The sequence below is a fragment of the Hyla sarda genome, chromosome 9 (assembly GCF_029499605.1).
Source record: "Hyla sarda isolate aHylSar1 chromosome 9, aHylSar1.hap1, whole genome shotgun sequence".
Classification (NCBI taxonomy): Eukaryota; Metazoa; Chordata; class Amphibia; order Anura; family Hylidae; genus Hyla; species Hyla sarda.
The window spans coordinates 82,512,328-82,532,677 of NC_079197.1; the positions used below are offsets into that span (position 1 = coordinate 82,512,328).

The 20,350-nt window shown below is 42.6% G+C and overlaps 1 protein-coding gene across 9 annotated transcripts in view; it reads left to right on the forward strand.

Moving 5' to 3' along the window:
• Window positions 1-20,350, forward strand: part of NEXMIF (neurite extension and migration factor) — a 490,983-nt gene that overhangs the window by 132,439 nt on the left and 338,194 nt on the right. For 4 of the 9 annotated variants that reach the window (XM_056540505.1, XM_056540509.1, XM_056540504.1 and 1 more), the window contains exon 2: window positions 14,582-14,644. The exons of 2 other annotated variants lie outside the window; for them this stretch is intronic. Coding sequence is in view for 1 of the 7 variants with exons in the window: in XM_056540503.1 (XP_056396478.1) it covers window positions 134-145; window positions 14,582-14,644 (75 nt within the window). In the remaining 6 variants the exon portion in view is untranslated. Of the gene's footprint in view, window positions 1-85; window positions 146-2,811; window positions 2,833-14,581; window positions 14,645-20,350 lie in introns of those variants that run through there. 3 more of the 9 variants (XM_056540507.1, XM_056540503.1, XM_056540508.1) reach the window with 3 other exon arrangements.

The window sequence follows — 20,350 nt, forward strand, 5'->3', positions numbered from 1 at the left end:
ATAGCAACCAATCAGATCACTTCTTTCAGTTTGCATTGGCCTTGTTAAAAGTGAAAGAAGCGATCTGATTGGTTGCTCTGGGCAACTGGGCAACTTTTCCTCTGGACGGGTTTTGATAAATCTCCCCCATTGAATGTCCTTTTGGGTAGGTCGGATTTATGATGAAGTCCCGAGTGTGTGGTTTGTTGTTACCACTTTGTGTAAACACTTGATAGCTTTGTTCTTTTTTCCATACACATAGAATATTACCCAAGGTCAGAAAAGACAATTTAAAATACATTGTTTCTGTAATCCGCCGTCTTGTTAGTGCATTTCTTTGCACTAATGAGGTCTGAAGTCAAACAGTTTGCAACTTCTTTATAAGTGATTTACAAGCCGTAGAAAGCTCGTACAATAAGACCAGATTCCGCTATAGAAATGTGAATATTTAATTAACGCAATCCTCTTCTTTCTGTACATGCCTCCGCATTGTTGCCGTAGGCCATGTATTGTATTATTTACTTATAGAAAATGCTTCACCTTGAATTGAAGTAGAAGGTTTGTTGCAGAAACGTCATATTTGAGAGCAAGTATATCCTTTCCCAGGTCACTCATGTCTGAAGAAAAGCAATTTTCTCTTCTATTCATCTTTTTGTAGCTGTTATGGGTAAGTATTCAGCGCCGCTCACAGAGGAGAAGAAGGATCTGACAGATACTTTCAATTGGCACTGCCAAATAAATAAAGCACAAATAGGAGCCATTTACTGAGCAGATCTATGCAGTGGGGGATATTCAGGGTTGGAGCTGCTGGCGGCTGCATTCAAGACCAGGAAGAGAAAGACAAATCAACCTTCTAATTGGTTTTCATATCTCCGTGACACAAACTGATTCCATAAGGTAATCTTGTTAGAACAAGTTGTTTACCGATGTGTGTTTAGTACAAGTGGATACATTTTGCAGCAATCATAAAGCGTTAGGCCTCCATTGCTGGAGAAAGACTTATTTCACTGGGTGCAAGAAGAAAAAAGGACTTTTTTTTTAAGTTATGGAAGAGATACATATTATAGCCTTTTCCTATTCTAGTAAACTGATAATGGCTAATGGCTTGATGACATTTTTCTCTGCTTAACCAGAGAAACATAAGTCTTTCATATGATGCCTCTATATTCTTCCTTAGAAATGTAATGGAAAACTATGAGTACAAATAAAGCTCCTCAGATGTACACAGGGATGGACAATAAAGGCCTATAGATTTCTAGCTCCACTACCTTAAAGGGGTTATCCCTAACCCTGTCATATGGATAACGGATAACTAGCTGATCTGTGAGGGTCTCACTGCTGCAACTTATCGTAATATTGAAGGACAATTGTTCCTGGCAATGTTCAGAAGCCCCAGAAAGAATGAATAACAGGCGACAATTGTCCTCCGCTCTGTCAGCCTTATACACAGAGTAAAGAGGGGATCTCCTCTGAAAACCCGTCTGTCGGCATCCACTGCTAGCCATCGCATCACTGATTCATCTGCATTTTTACTTCTAACCCCCCCCCCCCTTCCATATCACAGCTTTTGGTGCTTTTTAGTTCCAACACAGAATATGTTAATGAGAGAGAGTAGACTGTCAACTGCGCAGTCTCCATCCCTTAGTGCCCTGTCCTTGTAAAGAACTGAGCAGAGGTGACCACCGCCTTGACAAGTCTTAGACTACAATAATGTTCCTAGACTGTGGTCCCCACTACTGTTGTCAATGGGGCATAAACCTGAGTGCTCTCCACTTTGAGAACTGAGAGACAGGGATGGTTGACAGTCTTGGTCCTAATTAGGAGGCCAAATTGGATGCAAAAATTTACAGTATTAATAGCTGGAGAATGAGTGAAGTGGGGTTGAAAAAATATTAGCAGAATCTGTGGAGCGGTGGGTAGTAGTGAATGCTGGTCTTCTCAGGTCTTCTTTTATGAGTATTACATTGCTGGAAGTATCTACAGTTTATTGTCCTTAATGTACTGTAGCTTCAATTCATTGTAGTCTACTGACCATATTAATTCAGGTTCCTTGACAGCCCCTGAGACTGTCTGTCTGGACAAACCTCTGTTAGATTATAACTTATCTGTCATGCATTACTTATTCCAAAAAGCTGACTTTTTCCAGGTCAACGTGCAGACATGGAGTCACTCTGTATGGAAATCTAACATTAAAAACAGAACAGTATATATTGTAGGAAACCGCTAACACGGTGGGGTCGGCAATGACAGTGTTCACACAGACAGCAGGTTTCAAACGTCCAAGAGGATGTTTCTTTAACCAGTTAAGGACAAAGGACGTTCTGGAACGTCCCCGCACCCTGGGCTTTAAGGACCAAGGACGTTCCAAAACGTCCTGGTGCTTCTCCGGTCTCTGCCGCGCGGCGGGCAGAGATCAGAACGGCATTCCTGCTTAAATCCTTCAGCAGGCATGCCGTGCAAATGCCGAGGGGGGTCCCGGGACCCCCCCATGCCGGCGATCGCAGAAAGTCGCATGTCAATTCAGACGTGATTTTCTCCTATTCCGGGCTGATCGGGTCTCTGGTGACCCGATCACCCGGAAAATTGTGATGATCTGACCAGTCAGTGACAGCCCAGATCATCCTGAAGGGTAGGAGTGAGGTCGCAATGCTGCGATTTCCTCCTATCCCCTGCCATTGGTCAGAATTGATTCTGACCAATGGCAGAGCAGGACAGTGGGTTGCCATGGCAACCCCCACCCCGTTCTGGCCACCCCTGGATGTCGAGGGGATCGTGGGAAGAAGATGGAGGTTGGTACCTGCAGGAGAAGATGCCTGGAGACCCCGATCGTTGCTGGTGACTGCTGGATCCTGGGTCAGGAAGGGAAACTACTGTGGGGGAGGGGGGAATTGAAAGTGAAAGTAAAGTGATCTTTACTGTGGCAACCACTAGGAAGGCCAAACTGAAACTCCCAGCATGCCCAGACAGCGAAAGGCTGTCTGGGCATGCTGGGAGTTGTAGTTTTGCAACATCTGGAGGGTCACAGTTTGGAGACCACTGTTACAGTGGTGCCCAAACGGTAGCCCTCCAGATGTTGCCAAACTACAACTCTCAGCATGCCTAGACTGCCCAGGCATGCTGGGTTTGTAGTTCTGTAACATCTGTCCCTTCAGATTTAGCAATTTTCATGAAATTTTTGAAAATTGCTGCTTTACTTTGAAGCTGCTTTAATTTTTTTTCAAAATGCAGAAATATGTCCATTTTATGATGCCAACATAAAGTGGACATATTGTGTTTGTGAATAAAAATAAAATTTATTGGGAATATCCATTTTTCTTACAAGCAGAGAGCTTCAAAATTAGAAAAATGCTAAATTTTCAAAATTGTCATGAAATTTTGGGATTTCTCACCAAAAAAGGATGCAAGTAATGCCGCAAATTTACCACCAAAATAAAGTAGAATATGTCACGAAAAGCCAATCTTAGAAACAGAATGATAACTAAAAGCATCCCAGAGTTATTGTTTAAAGTGACAGCGGTCAGATGTTCAAAAAGCGCTCTGGTCCTAAGGTGTAAAATGGCCTGGACCTTAAGGGGTTAAGTGATTTTCAGCACAATGCACAGTGCAAACAAAACAACAAAACCTAAGCCTGTCCGGCTCTAACTAAACATCAGGACACCTCACTATCCTACTGTGGGCCTAATGTCTGGCCCCAAGCCAACTCACAAAAGTGTCCATAGAATAAAGTTGTGACCTGGTAGGTTTCAGCTGCAGTCCTGTTTGTGTCTGTTTCTCCTCTGTTTCTCCAGCAATCAGCAGCCCCCAACCTCACCTGAGGACACCTTGAAATAGGGAAACCCATAGTGGAGTAGGGGTGTGGACTGGAGCACTGCCACATCCAACCTGTCCTCCAGTCCAGGAAATCCAGCCCATGTAACTTAACAAGAGAGCCGTAGAGACTATGCTCTGCTAAAGCAGCATATCCTACTGGATTTCCTTTATTGTGCCTGGCTGAGAAAACCAGGCGAAATATACACCCCATCCACTTTACCTATATTTATTTATGTATATATATATATATACAGTGGTCCCTCAACATACGATGGTAATTCGTTCCAAATGAGCCATCGTATGTTGAAGGATTCGTGTAATGTAAAGTATAGGAAGCTGTACTCACCTGTCCCCGCCGCTCGAGATGGTGTCCCCGGGCCTCCGCTGGGCTCACCGCTGTCTTCTCCGGTCCTCCGCTGTCTTCTCCTGTCATCTGCTGTCTTCTCCGGTTGGGCTCTCCGCTGTCTTTTCCGGTCCTCCGCTGTCTTCTCCTGTCCTCTGCTGTCTTCTCCGGTCCTCCACTGTCTTCTCCGGTCCTCTGCTGTCTTCTCCGGTCCTCTACTTTCTTCCGCAAGGCCTTACTGGGCCTGCGTAGCGACGTCATTACGCAGCTGCGTACGCCATTCCTATTGGATGACGTGCGCAGCAGCGTATTGACGTCATCGGAGAGGGCCCGAGAAGACACCGGAAGACCAGCGCTGGACCCGGAGGGGACCCCGGAGCATCGTGGAGGGGTAAGTAATACTTACCGCACCACACAGGGAACATTAAGCTGCTATCCGGCGGCAGCTTAAGCATTTGGCGCTGCCGGATAGCACTTAATGCGATGGCCCTGACATAAAAAAGCATTGTATGTCGATGCTGACATCGATATGCGATGGCCTCTGAGAGGCCATCGTATGTCGATTTGATCATATGTCGGGGCCATCGTAGGTCGAGGGGTCACTGTGTATATATATATATATATATATATATATATATACTTTTTCTTTTTATCAATATATGAAGTGCCTTCCATAGTATAAGTAGGAGAGTGTCAACCTACCAGCCACTCTACATAAAGGTGCTGCTTAGTGTCACCTGAAGATTCTTACGATTTAGTGCCCTATCTACCATGTGTGACAAGCATTGTACAAGGAGCGTTACATTCTGCCAGGTACATCAGCCCACCCCTAATAGATAGGTAGCCATGTTAGCAGTCTGCAGTCTGGAATGGAATGATCTCTCCTGCATGGCTGGCATAGAGTGCTCCTTGGTAATATTTGCACTTAGTGTCATGAAGGTACATTTCAGAGGATATGAAGTGAGACCTATGAACAGATAATCTGCTGGCAGCTATAAAATGGAATGACTCAGAGCTCCACGCTGGCTGCATTTAAACCATTATAGAGCAGCCGGAGCGTGTCAGCCATTCATATTGCTGAACTGACTGACACACCCCCATCCTCGCAGCAGCGTTCTCCATCCAGACTGTACCACTGTGTTCATGCATTGGGGTGGTAGCTTTATTCAGTCACAGCCTAAGTTTATCTGTTTATTCAACTCAAAATTATAAAAAAAAAAAAAATCTGCATAGTGAAGCTCATCCTTTTTTTTAGCATTAATTAGATATTTTTTTTTAATAAAACAGGTGCAGACTATCAGCAGACATGTTGTACTTGGTGGGTCTGATAGATAAATCCCTGAGGGATTTATGATTAAGACAAGTGATATGATTCTCTTATACTATAATTGTATCTCACTCTCATTAAAGAATGCAACAAAAATGAAGTCATCTATTGGGTTTACAGTATTTTCTCAGTAAACACTTAAATCCTCTATCTTAGACAGTCTAAATTTAGCTTAGACAGTTTAGTAATGCACCAGACTTATCACAGTGGCTCAGACTGTTTGATACATCTGCCACGTAGACTGTCTAGTCTGTTTAGACCAGTGGTCTCAAATTGTGTCCCTCTAGATGTTGCAAAACTTAAACTCCCAGCATGCCTGGACAGCTATTGGCTGGGATTTGAAGTTTTGCAACATCTAGAGGGCCACAATTTGAGACCACTGGTTTAGACCAACTATTTGTTGGCTTAAACTTCACCTGGCTTTTTACAAAAAATTTTTTTTTAAATAAAACATAGTAAATGTGGCACAAGTTATGTACAAATTGCTCCAGAATTCTGTCACATTTGTAATGCAATAGTAGATTTGGGCCAGTGTTTTTTCTTGTTTTGTTTTTCATTGCTCCCAGCATGCATTTATATATTATTTTCTACCAGCACTGCCTTAAATGGGCACTGTCGCCAACTTTATTTTTTGATATGTTGTAGTACTTATGTACTACAACATATCTGTAATATATTTTCATTATTTATTTTTTCATTTTCATGGTGAATTTTACGTTTGAAAACCGGCCACTAGGGGTCTCCCTCCTAGTGGCCTGCTGCAGCACGACGTGACGTCACGCCTGAATTCGGACAGATTGCGGCCGGGCAATCGGTCCTAATTCATTTACACTGCGCTCGCTCCCTGCCTGTCAATCAGACAGGCGGGAGTGAGCGCATTGGCTCCCCGGCCACTGGCTGGGAGGCCACTCCTCCTGCACATGTCGTCACCGCTGCCCCTGCACGCCCGCTGCCGGACTCTGCAGTATCAGTAAGTATGGAGGAGACATGTTTAGGTGAGTTGGCGTTTATAACGGGGGTTGTAGGAGACTGCGGTTCAGAACAGGGAGGGGGGGTGTGACGGAGGGAACGGGGTAGCGCCGCATGGCACTAACTTATAGTTCATCTACACAGGGGGCCTCCAGCTGTTTCACTACTACAACTCCCAGCATGCCCTGACAGCCAATAGATGTCAGGGCAAGCTGGGAGTTGTAGTGATGAAACTGCTGGAGGCACCCTGTGTAGATGAACTAAGGGCGGAAGTGTCGGCCCCAGCAGGCATCAGTGATGTGATGCCTGCTGGGGAAGTCTGCCTGGTAGTGAGCATACTACCAGGCAGACAAAAAGTTATTTTTAATATCGTAAAAAAAAAAGGGATAGATGGGCAATAGGCAGGGACAGAAAAAAAATATAGGATGGTGGGAGCTACTCTTTAAGCCTCTTGGGCATGAATTTCACCAGAGCTTCACAGGTTGCCACTGGATTCCTCTTCTATCATAGTCATCCTCTTAATATCATACATGATACATATTCCATGATTCCATACTTCTCTGAGGGTCATCACAGAGCTGGTGGATGTTATAGACCTTAAGCTCCCCCACCTTATGTTTAAGAATGCCCCCCCAGATGCTCAATAGGGTTTAGATCTGGAGACCTACCCTCAGCTTCTTTAGCATGGTAGTGGTCATCTTGGAGGTGTGTTTGGGACCGTTTTCTTTTTGGAATATGGCCCTGTGGCCCAGTCTCCGAAGGGAGGGGATCATGCTCTGCTTCAGTATGTCACAGTACATGTTGACATTTATGGTTCCTTCAATGAACTGTAGCTCCCCAGTGCCAGCAGCACTCATGCAGCCCCAGACCATGACACTCCCACCACCTTGTATGACTGTAGGCAAGACAGATTTGTCTTTGTAATCCTTACCTGGTTGCCACCACACACACTTGACACCAGCTGAAGTTTATCTTGGTCTCATAGGACCAAAGAACATGGGACCAATTTGATGCAGTGTGTGTTAGACAACCTCTGGATATGATGCTGAGCATGTGCACTAAACGTCTTAATGTCAACCATGGCAAGCCCTGTTGTGAAACTTGTCCTGTGAAAATGCTGTAGGAAATTGTCCACCATGATGCGGGTCAGTTTCTTGGTCTTGGCAATGTTCGTATAGCTTAGATCCTCAGAGAGTTCTTTACCATGAAGTGCCATGTTAAACTTCCAGTGACCAGTATTAGAGAGTGTGAGAGCGATAACTTCAAAATTTAAGACACCTACTTCCCAATAACACCTGAGACTTTGTAACACTAATGAGTCACTTGACATCGGGGAGGTATAATGGCTATTTGGGCCCAATTCGGACATTTCCACTAAGGGGTGTAGCCCTTTTTGTTGCCAAGGTTTAGACATAAATATCTGTGTTATTTTAATGGGACAGCAAATTAAAACACAGTTATACAGGCTGTACACTCACTACTTTACGTTGTAACAGAGTGTCATTGTCATTTCTGAAGTGTTGTCACATTAAAAGATAAATATTTAAAAAAATATGAGGGATTTGATATATATACACTCAGTCATGGCCGTAAATGTTGGCACCCTTGAAATTTTTCAAGAAAATGAAGTATTTCTCACAGAAAAGGATTGCAGTAACACATTTTGGTATACACATGTTTATTCCCTGTGTGTGTATTAGAACTAAACCAATAAAGGGAGGAAAAAAGCAAATTGGACATAATGTCACACCAAACTCCAAAAATGGGCTGGACAAAATTATTGGCACCCTTTCAAAATTGTAGAAAACTAAGATTGTTTCAAGCATGTGATGCTCCTTTAAACTCACCTGGGGCAAGTAACAGGTAATGGCAACATAAAAATTACACCTGAAAGCAGATAAAAAGGAGAGAAGTTCACTTAGTCTTTGTATTGTGTGTCTGTGTGTGCCACACTAAGCATGGACAACAGAAAGAGGAGAATAGAACTGTCCGAGGACTTGACAACCAAAATTGGGGGGAAATATCAGCAACCTCCAGTCCATGTCCAGATAACTAGATTTGCCTTTGTCCACAGAGCGCAACATTATCAAGAGGTTTGCACCCCATGGCACTGGAGAAAAATTTATGAAAGGTGTCAATGCAGGATAGTCCGGATGGTGTATAAGTAGCCCCAAACAAGTTCCAAAGATATTCGAGCTGTCCTGCAGGCTCAGGGAGCATCAGCGTCAGCGCGAACTATCTATCAACATTTAAATTAAATAAAACGCTATGGCAGGAGACCCAGGAGGACCCCACTACTGACACAGAGACATAAAAAAGCAAAACTACATTTTGCCAAAATGAACTTGAGTAAGCCAAAATCATTCTGGGAAAACATCTTGTGGACAGATGAGACCAAGATAGAACTTTTTGGTAAAGCACATCATTCTACTGTTTTCCGAAAATGGAATAAGGCATACAAAGAAAAGAACACAGTACCTACAGTGAAATCTGAGGATTACCTATGGATTTTAGGTCGCATTATACAGCCCAGTGTCAGAAAGCTGGGTTTGCATCCGAGATCTTGGGTCTTCCAGCAGGACAATGACCCCAAACATAAGTCAAAAAGCACCCAGAAATGGATAGCAACAAAGTGCTGGAGAGTTCTGAAGTGGACAGCAATGAGTCCAGATCTAAATCCCATTGAACACCTGTGGAGAGATCTTAATATTTCTGTTGGGAAAAGGCGCCTTCCAATAAGAGAGACCTGTAGCAGTTGGCAAAAGAAGAGTGGTCCAACATTCCGGCTGAGAGGTGTAAGAAGCTTATTGATGGTTTTAGGAAGGGACTGATTTCAGTTATTTTTTCCCAAGGGTGTGCAACCAAATATTAAGTTAAGGGTGCCAATAATTTTGTCCAGCCCATTTTTTGGGAGTTTGGTGTGACATTATGTCCAATTTGCTTTATTTCCTCCCTTTTTTGGTTTAGTTCCAGGGGTCAAATAAAAATAATGTGGAGCTCACAAACAAAACAACACGAGGTTAACTGTGGCCCTCTCACCCAGTAAAGAGGGGAAAAAAGAAATAATCAAATAATAAATAATCACAGTCCTCAGTGTATCGCCTACAAGAGGTGTATGATGGAATTGATACCAGCCTGAATATTGGGGAAAAAGTTGTGTTTAATAATCACCTATCTACACAAAATAATACCATATAAAAATTACAATATACAAACAGTCAGCAGGGCCCTTGCGGTAATAAAAAATGGCCAATCTAAAAATAGGGTAATATAAAAGAACTCCCAATGACAATGGAATCTCAGTGAACATCAGTAGTATTGCATAAATCGGGAAAAGATGTCCACCTGTAACAAAAATGACGTCCAACTGTAACAAAGTCCACCTGTAACAAGAAGTAGAAATAGAACCGTCCACCTAGTGGTATAAGGTGAAGATGAAAATATCCACCTAGATGAATTCCACCTAAATAAATGATAAGGTGGACAATCCTGTAGGTATCACAAGATACAATGCCAATAAACAAGCAGTCTCTGCAGTGGCTAATTAATGCTGTAATGTTAGCAAGCAGTCTCCACAGTAGCTGTTAAATACTGTAATGTCCACAATTTCACTTGTCGATAATTGCCATATCAAGGCTGAAAAAAGAACTGGTCGGCACCAAGTGCCACTCACCACTCCACGCCGGGGCTAAAGTCCTACTCCAGAGCTCTAGCTAGCGGCAGATGATAATCACAAGTAGCCGCGCGCCTACCGGCGTCTGTGTTGTCGCTCGCGGCTGCACGCTAGCGAGCTTCCGGTCTCAGCGGTCAGCAATCGTGTTAACTGGGATTCCATTGTTATTGGGAGTTCTTTTATTTTACCCTATTTTAGATTGGCCATTTTTTATTACCGCAAGGGCCCTGCGGACTGTTTGTATATTGTAATTTTTATATGGTATTATTTTGTGTAGATAGGTGATTATTAAACACAACTTTTTCCCCTCTATTCAGGCTGGTATCAATTCCATCATACACCTCTTGTAGGTGATACACTGAGGACTGTGATTATTTCTTATTTGATTAGTTCCAGGGGTGCCAACATTTACGGCCATATATATATATACACACACACACACAGTCACTGGCTAGTCTTATTTGGTACACCTTGCAGTTGCCATCATGCCAATCTTCTGTAAAACCATTTAATTGATTCTCTGTAAACTCTCAAGATGGTTGTGTGTGAAAATCCCAGTAAGGCTAGGTTTGCACACAGTAAGTGATTGAGCAGGAAGGAGAAGTATAAGTCCTTCTCATTTCTTTGGCTCAAAAACTGCAGTAGTAGTTATCCAGAAACCCGCCAGAAAAAAACCTCTGCGGAAACCTGGTCTAAATCAGCAGTTTCTGAAATACTCACACCAGCCCGACACAACCATGCCACATTTAAAGTCTCTTAAATCCCCTTTCTTCCCTATTCTGATGCTCACTTTGAACTACAGCAAGTTATGTTGACCATGGCTGCATGCCTAAATGCATTAAAGGGGTACTCCCCTGGAAAACTTTTTTTTTTATCAACTGATGCCAGAATGTTAAACAGATTTGTAAATTACTTCTATTAAAAAAATCTTAATCCTTCCTGTACTTATCAGCTGTTGTATGCTCCACAGGAAGTTCTTTTCTTTTTGAATTTCCTTTCTGTCTGACCACAGTGTTCTCTGCTGACACCTCTGTCCATTTTAGCAACGGTCCAGAGTTCAAGCAAATGCCCATAGCAAACCTATCCTGCTCTGGACAGTTCCTAAAATGGATCGAGGTGTCAGCAGAGAGCACTGTGGTCAGACAGAAAGGAAATTCAAAAAGAAAAGAACTTCCTGTGGAGCATGCAACAGCTGATCAGTACAGAAAGGATTAAGATTTTTTATATAGAAGTAGTTTACAAATCAGTTTAACTTTCTGGCACCATTTGATTAACATTTTTTTTCCCAGGGGAGTACCCATTTAAGTTGCGATGTGATTGGCTAATTAGCTATTTTTGCTAATGGAATACAGGTGTACCTAACAAAGTGGTGTACCTAATGAATATATTACAAATATTATATAACAAATATATATATACACACACACACACACACATACACAAAATAGCTACTATACACATCATACATTTTGAATAGATCTTCGTTATTAACCATTACAGTTATCACAGGCTGCTGCAAATTTGCTGACTTCTGTATTCTTTTTCTTATATTGAAATGTCGATTTGGAGACTAGCTATTTCCCTTGACATGGAACATTATAGAGCAGGTTGAAGAGTCTGTTAAGCATTTTCTTCCTCTACAACTCAAGGCTTGAACATAGACCAACAAAGAAATGACTGTGATTTCATTCAAAGCGCCTGTCTGTAAGGGGTTAATTCCTGCCATACAGCTAATTATTTCAGTGCGGTCCTGCTGGCCTGTGACCTACCCACTCTATTCAATTCCAGAGAACAAGCAAAGACTGCTTTCACCTTGGCATCCATTATTGTTTCCACTTCAATTTAGTCACCTTGAAAAGAAGCTTAGGAAAGAATAAAAATACAAGCCATTCAGAGAAAGAACCCGACTGATACAATCGCCTCTGTCTGTATCTACATTTTGTGCTGCAGCAATGTGGACAGAGCTGGAGTAATCCTGAAGGGAATCAGCCCGTTGCTACAAAATAACGTACTTGGAAAAATTACTTTTTGTTAAAAATGTTAACACATTGGTTAACTGTTTCCATATTTCTAACATCATCTTCCAGTGTAAAGTACATATAGACAAAGCAGTAAATGACATCATGTAGTCTGCTTTCAAGTCTGCAGGTTGTTATTGGAAAGCTTTAAAGGGGTACTCCCACCCTAGACATCTTATCCCCTATCAAAAGGATAGGGGATAAGATGTCTGATCTCGGGGTCCCGCCGCTGGGGACCTCCGCAGTATTGCATGCGGCACCCACCTGTTTTTTGTCCGGAAGCGCTGGAGGGTCTGAGTTGCGACTACGGGAACGGAAGTCCATGATGTCAGGACTCCGCCCTCTTGTGACGTCACGCCCGTCCCCTCAATGCAAGTCTATGGGAGGGGGCGTGACGGCCGTCCCATAGACTTGCATTGAGGAGACAGGCGTGACGTCACACGGGGGCGGAGTCCTGACGTCACAGAATCCAAAGAGGGCTGGCGAATTTCCCCTTCTGAATTCAGGGAGTCGTGCGCAGGAGGCAGGGCCCCGCCGGCTGGCTGCTTCTGCTTCTTTCCGTCTTCTCAATCAGCCGTCCCCTTAGTTAGCATATTCATATTCTGCGACTCCACGTCTTATTGACGTGAGTCACATGTCACGTGAGCACTGCGCTCTATCGGTAGAGCTTATGCGCTGCCAGTTTACATACAGCTCTCATGTCCTGAGACTCCAGAATCAGAATGTCCACGGCAGAAACATTTGCATGGAAATTCTGCTGTGAGAACAGTGGGGCAAAATCCCATTGAAATCAAGCTGCAGCGGAATGTCCAAGCAGAATGTTCCGTGCGGACATACCACACAAATTCTGCCATGTGAACATACCCTAAAAAGGAAACCATTGAAATGTGGACAAACGGAAACATTGGCCCAGATTTAAAATTGTAGTAATTGTTGGTTTTTAGACGCGTTTGGATTTTATCCAACTGTTCTTTTTATTTTTTTATTTATTTTTTTTACTAGATTTACCAAAAATGCCATTTTCCCTATCTATAAAAAAAAAAAAAAAAAAGATTTGTGAATTTTTTTTTATTTTTTGATAGGTTTTAATAATTAAGATGTCGGGTATTAAAAGAAAAGTCCATAGACATGTGCACTTTATTAGGGTAAATTGTGGGGTTATTAAGGTTGCTTCCCTTAGGCCTAGTTTCCACTTGATTTTTCTTTCTGGCAGTTTTTGGAAAACTGCAACTACAGTTTTTGAGCCAAAGTCAGAAGTGGATCCATAAGGAAGGAGAAGTATAAGTCCTTCCATTATATGTCCTATTCCTTTTGAATACACTTCTGGCTTTGGCTCAAAAACTGCAGTGGCCGTATTCCAAAAACTGCCAGAAAAAAAAACAAGTGGAAACTTAGCCTTAAAGTGCTAACATTTTTGTGCACAAAGCTGTTACATGTGGGCCAGTGTTCACATTTACATTCCTATACTTTATAAGAGAATAAAAAGATATACTACATTCAATGTCATCACAAAATGCAGTGAATTCAGGCATACCAGGTACAGTAGGGTCCTAATCACAGAGTTGCCCCTTTACTGTCGCTTTCTGCAGCATATGTGTATTTCTAGGCACGCCTGCTCCCATCTCTCTCCTCCCCCTCCATAGACATGTATTGCTTGTAATTTGCAGCAGGACAAACACAAGACAAAACTGAGCTGAAAAACAGGTTTTCTGTTTTTTGTTTTTTATTTTTGAAGGGGGTGGAGGTTGATAAGAAACATTTTTGCTTAATAAGATATATTGAAAAGTTTGTTGAAACAACAGTGCCTATTTATTTTGTGACAAAACTATATACTCCAGCCCTGGTTTGGAGTGATATGTAAATACACCCCCAGTAATGACCAATATAGGTATTTATAGTCATAAAATCATGTAAATAAGGTGTTTATTGTTTTCTTATTTAACATAAAAAATCAGAAATTCTTTCCTGTTCCCTTTTTTTTTTTAGGAACAATTCCCCTCCGAGCCCCGCGTCTGTTCACTTCTCTAAAGCTGCCTAATCAAAATTCCCCCTGGACACAGAACAGATACATTCTTGATTTAATCTTGTTGGCACCAGGCCTCTGGGGGCTCAATCAAGCAACTATGTCATTGCTAATGTCTTCTATCTCTGCAGTTACTCCGCCAATAGCCTCTGAATCTTGCACCCCTAAGTGGTGTTATATTGTAAATGACTGCGCGTCACAGCTCCCAGCGAGCAGTCAGGGGGGGGGGGGGGAGAATACATTTTCTCTAGGATGTATATTTATCTGCTTGTGTTCTTAGAGGATTTCAGGCGCAAGCATGTGTATTGATTTTAGTATATTGTATATTTTATGCACAGCAGCAGTAGCTGGAAAACAGAAGTGGAATGGAATAAAAAAAGGCATTAGCTAGCCTGAATTTATTTATGGAGATTTTTTTTGTTTTGTTTTTTAACCTTAGATTTTCATTCATGAAGTTGTCAATCCAACATGTCCGACAATCACATCAGTGAGGAATCAGCAGGTAGGACAGTTTCTGATACAAACTGGTATTTCTAGTGTTTATCATGGAGAGCTGACCATGTCTGTTGTTATAAAATGTGTTATAAAATATTTGATGTATGGCAGGGGGTGCAGGAAAAATTAAAGGGGTTATCCAGGAAAAAAAATTTTTTTATTTATATATATACCGGTATATATCAACTGGCTCCAGTAAGTTAGACAGATTTGTAAATTACTTCTATTAAAAAATCTTAATTCTTTCAGTACTTATGAGCTTCTGAAGTTTAGGTTGTTCTTTTCTTTCTAAGTAATCTCTGATGACACGTGTCTTGGGAACCGCCCAGTTTAGAAGAGGTTTGCTATGGGGATTTGCTTCTAAACTGGGCGGTTCCCGAGGCACGTGTCATCAGAGATAACTTAGACAGAAAAGAACAACCTTAACTTTAGAAGCTCATAAGTACTGATTTTTTAATAGAAGTAATTTACAAATCTGTTTAACTTTCTGGAGCCAGTTGATATATATATAAAAATGTTTTTTCCTGGAATACCCCTTTAATGATACTCACCTGTCACGGTCTGCTGCCGGCTCAGCCAGTCACTGACTACAGCTGTGTCCTGCCTCAGTAATAGATTGGCCCAGTGGACAGGTCCTGCTGCGATGGGAGCTGCAGGGTACTGGGATATGTGAGTATCCAAAATTTTAGGAACCTGGATAACCTCTTTGATCTATTTCAGGATAAGAAAGAGGGCTCTAAAAGATTAAAAAAATAAGAAAAATGTAAAAAAATAATCTGTACATTGGATGTATATTGGGGGGTATTTATCAAAGGATTTATGTGTTTTTTTTCTTGTAACTTTGGCGCAATACTTTGACGCAGTGTCTTTTTGCGCCAAAGTTTGGCGCATCTTCTCCACTGTCATTTTTACAACTTTCTCAAAATCACACGGTCCTGTGTGTGATTTTAACTTTAGTCAGTAATTCACCATTTGCGCTAATCGATCTTTGGCGCAATTTTGACGCAAATCCCGTTTTTTGGGCGCAAATCCCAGCCAAGAAATTTTGCACATGGAAAACACACTTAGCAGTGTCAGAAAATGTAAAGGCGTCAAAATGCATTAAAAAATTATTTTTTTTGTGAAAACAGCGACGCCTCCGGGGCTGCTCAATACTATCCTGCAAGGGACCTTCACCCTCCGTTGAGCCAGCATTGGACATGGCCACACAGGCTCAGGAAAGGTAAGCACTAAAGCAGTGGTCTCCAACCTGCAGACCTCCAGATGTTGCAAAACTACAACTCCCAGCATGCCGGGACAGCCAACGACTGTCCGGGCATGCTGGGAATTGTAGTTTTGCAACATCTGGAGGTCCGCAGGTTGAAGACCACTGCACTAAAGTAACAAAAAAAAAAAAAAAAAACTACCCAAGTTGAAAATAAAATCCATTTCTCATGGTGGCTATAAACCCCACAAAAGAAAATAACTCATGTCGCTTGCTGATATACTGTAGGAGGGACTCCGAAATGGCTGCTCTACAGGGTAAAATACGCGTCCTCTGTGGGGGGTAAGTTCTGTGTAAAAGGCGCTGTGAACAGCTGATTTCAACTTTTGCGCCAATATTACTAACAACTTGCACCAAATGATAAATTTGGTGCATGTCCACGAAAACCAAAGTGAGAAAAAAAGGATTAAAAAAACTGTGAACAGCCAAAATTGATAAATACCCCCCCCATTGTGTTGTTTTTTTCCCTTCATTTCTTTCTCATACATGATCACATCTCAAGTGATATAAATCCAAATTAAAGAGACCTACTGTAAGAATGCCCTCACTTCTTGCCTGGGCACCATAGATAGGGGCATATTTACATGATATGTACAGCTCTTCTGAGCTGCCCTACAGGTGCTATTAGGAAAATACAATATATCCAAGAATATGGGAGGGCACTACTGTCATATGTCATGATATACAATGATAATGTGTGGAGATTCAATATTTCATATGGGCTTTGGTGGGTGGTAAATTTTCTGTCCTAATTAATACTGAATTATTTATTTATTTTTTAACCATATTTCTCTACTTAATAACATTTTTGCAATACTTTTATATATTTAAAGGGGTTATCCAGAAATAGAAAATCAGAGATAATTTCTTTCAAAAACCACTCCCTGTCTGTCTCCACTTTGGTGTTCTGCAGCTCAGTTCAGTTGAAGTGAATAAAGTTAAGTTGTAATACCACACCCAACCTGGAGACAGATGGGGAACGTTTTTTTTTTAAATATATCGGCACCGTTTATCTATTCCTGGATAACCCCTTTAATATTGCTTGCATAGCCATGTTTTTGTCCTTCACAGTGAGTTTACTCCATTTGGCTGTGATAGCATGGAGACATTGTGGTGGTTTTTAAATGGTTTTAGATGTGATATACAGTATGGTCTATAATTTTGTATAGGGCGTATCTCATACAATCTGAGTTAGGATTTGTTGTAGGGTTCGAACCCTAAAAATAATCATGATTGTGAAGCTGTTGTCGTTTTTAATAATAGCTGTCTGCACTGGCACAACAAAAATGAGTAAAAATGACGTGCTAGTCTAGGTGTAGAGCGTGATCATAACAAAACCCTTAAAGGGTAGCTCCCACCATCCTATTTTTATTTCTTTTGCTAGCCCGTTCTCCCCCCCCCCCCGCTACAGCACTAGCCTGTTCCCTCCTCCCCCCCCCCCACCGCCCCGCATACCCCGTTCCCTCATTACACTTGCAGTTACTGCAGAGTCCGGCAGTGGGCGGGCAGGGACAGCGGCGGCGATGTGCGGGAGGAGTGCCCTCCCAGCCAGTGGCCGGGGAGCCAATGAGCTCGCTCCTGCCTGTCTGATTGATAGGCAGGGAGCGAGTGCAGCCTAACTGAAAAAGGACTGATTGCCACTCCAAAATCAGTCCTTTTTCAGTGGCCGGTTTTTAAATGTAAATTAAACCTTTTTAATGAAAAAAAAGTCTTTGGAAAAACATGTGAACCTACACACTACCCCTATTACAAATAAATTCCTTTGCTAATGAATTCTAATGCATTCAGTGAAAGATAATAAAGCAAAAGGGTAAACCGACCCTGCCTGGCATATGTATGCAAATATTACCATTAAAATATCACCTCACAGATAATTTAGCAATTTTCCAAAAATCCTTCACTGTCCTTGTTAGAATTCACATATCATTCTTTACAAATATTCTACTAAACATTTGGGTACGCGTATGGGTATGCCCTGGCTCCTTGGTACTTAAGGACCCAGGGCGTTCCTGTACGCGCGCCAGGTGGGGACCGGACTGGGATGCCTGCTGAAATCATTCAGTAGGCACCCCATGCAAACCCCTGGGGGGGGTCCGGAGACCTCAATTCAGACCGGCGATTTGCGGTGATTCCGGGTCAATCGGGTCTCTGGTGACCCGGTGACCCGGAAAAAAAGGGTGAATGGGGCTGTCCAAGAGAGCCCCATTCACTCTTACCCAGCAGGATTAAGGTGGCACGGGTGCCACCTTACAATCACGTGATTGATTGGTCGGAACGACTGACCAATCACTGCCCTGCTGGGCAGTGATCGGGGTGGCGACTGGGGCGGCGATCGTGGTCGGCGGTAGTCTCCTACCTCTCCCTGGCCCGGCAGGGGTCCCCTCAGGAGCGGCGGCGGTCCCGGTGGCAGGAGCGGCAGGAGGTGAAGCCTGTTCACCTCCTGCTGTTGCTTAGCAAAAACTCTCAGCATGCACAGAAAAAGGGCATGCTGGGAATTGTAGTTTTGCAACAGCTTTAGTTCCAACTACCACTCCCAGCATGCTCTCTGGAAGTCTGTGCATGCTGGGGGTTGTAGTTATGCAACAGCTGGAGGCACATTTTTTCAATGAAAAAGTGTGCATCCAGCTGTTGCATAATCTCAACTCCCAGCATGCACAGACTACCAAAGGGCATGCTGGGAGTTGTAGCAGTGTGCCTCCAGCTGTTGCAAAACTACAACTCTCATCATGCCCTTCGACTGTCAATGCATGCTGAATGTTGCAGTTTTGCAACAGCTGGATACACATTGGTTGTGAAACAGTTTGTGTCCTAACTCAGTGTTTCACAACCAGTGTGCCTCCAGCTTTTGCAAACATACAACTCCCAGCATGCACTGAGAGACTGTACATGCTGGGGGTTCTAGTTTTGCAACAGCTGGAGGCACACTGGTTGCGAAACACTGAGTTAAGTAACAAACTCTCAGTGTTGTGCAACCAATGTGCCTCTAGCTGTTGCATAACTACAACTCCCAGCATGTATGGTCTGGGAGTTGTAGTTTTGCAACAGCTGGAGGTTTGCCCCCCCAATGTGAATGTATAGGGTACATTCACACAGGCGGGTTTACAGCGAGTTTTCTGCTGCAAGTTTGAGATGTGGCAAATTTTCTGCCGCAGCTCAAACTCCCAGCGAGAAACTCACTGTAAACCCCCGCCAGTGTGAATGTACCCTAAAAACACAACACCTACATAAAATAAAAAGTAAAACACTACATATACATCCCCTTACACAGTCCCCCCAATAAAAATAAATAAAAATAAACGTCTTGTACGGCACTGTTTCCAAAACGGAGCCTCTAGCTGTTTAAAAACAACAACCCCCAGTATTGCCGGACCGCCACTGACTTTCAAGGGATGCTGGGAGTTTCACAACAGCTGGAGACACCCTGTTTGGGAAACACTGCCATAGGGTATTTTGGTGGTGGATGCAAATCCCCAAAATAGGCCTCAAATGCTCATGGCGCTCTCTCGCTTTGGAGCCCTGTCGAATTTCAAGGCAACAGTTTAGGCCCACATATGGGGTATTTCCGTACTCGGGAGAAATTGAGTTACAAATATTGGGGGGGCTTTTTCTCCTTTTACCCCTTATGAAAAGGTAAAGTTAGGGTCTACACCAGCATGTTAGTGTAAACATTTTTTTTTTCACTAACATGCTGATGTTGCCCCATACTTTTAATTTTCACAAGTGATAAAAGGAAAAAAAATTACCCCCAAAATTTTTCACACAATTTCTCCTGAGTATGGAACTACCCCATATGTGGGTGTAAAATGCTCTGCGGGCACACAACATGGCTCAGAACTGAGAGCGCACCATGTACATTTGAGGTCTAAATTGGTGATTTGCACAGGGGTGGCTGATTTTACAGCGGTTCTGAAATAAACCCAAAACAATAAATACCCACATGTGACCCCATTTTGGAAACTACACCCCTCACAAAATGTAACAAGCTGTAAAACAAATACATGCGTTACATGTTACGTGTTGACAACATCCCTGAGGAAGTCGCTCTGCGACGGAACGCGTGGGGCTGTGGCGTGACCCCGTCCTTGTTCACTGGACATCCATCTCTGTCCTTGCCTAAGTATCATTGTACATTAGCTTTACCGTGATTTATTTGCTATTTTGGGTCAGGATAGGTGGCTGTGACTTACTGTGAATTTTTATACATTGCATGGTATTTGTTTTACAGCTTGTTAATCAGAGGACGGGGTCACTTACCTGTGGGAGGGGGTTCATGGCCCTTCCCCAGGATTTTGCTATGCTCTGTTTGAGCTGTTTTTAATTGATTTTAATAGGTCTCTGTACATGTTATATTTTGAAATATTTGTTCTAATAAAATATTTTGTATCTATGATAATAATTTTTGGTGGTGTGCGCTCTTTCCTCCCAGTGAAATTCTGGTATAGTAGCTGT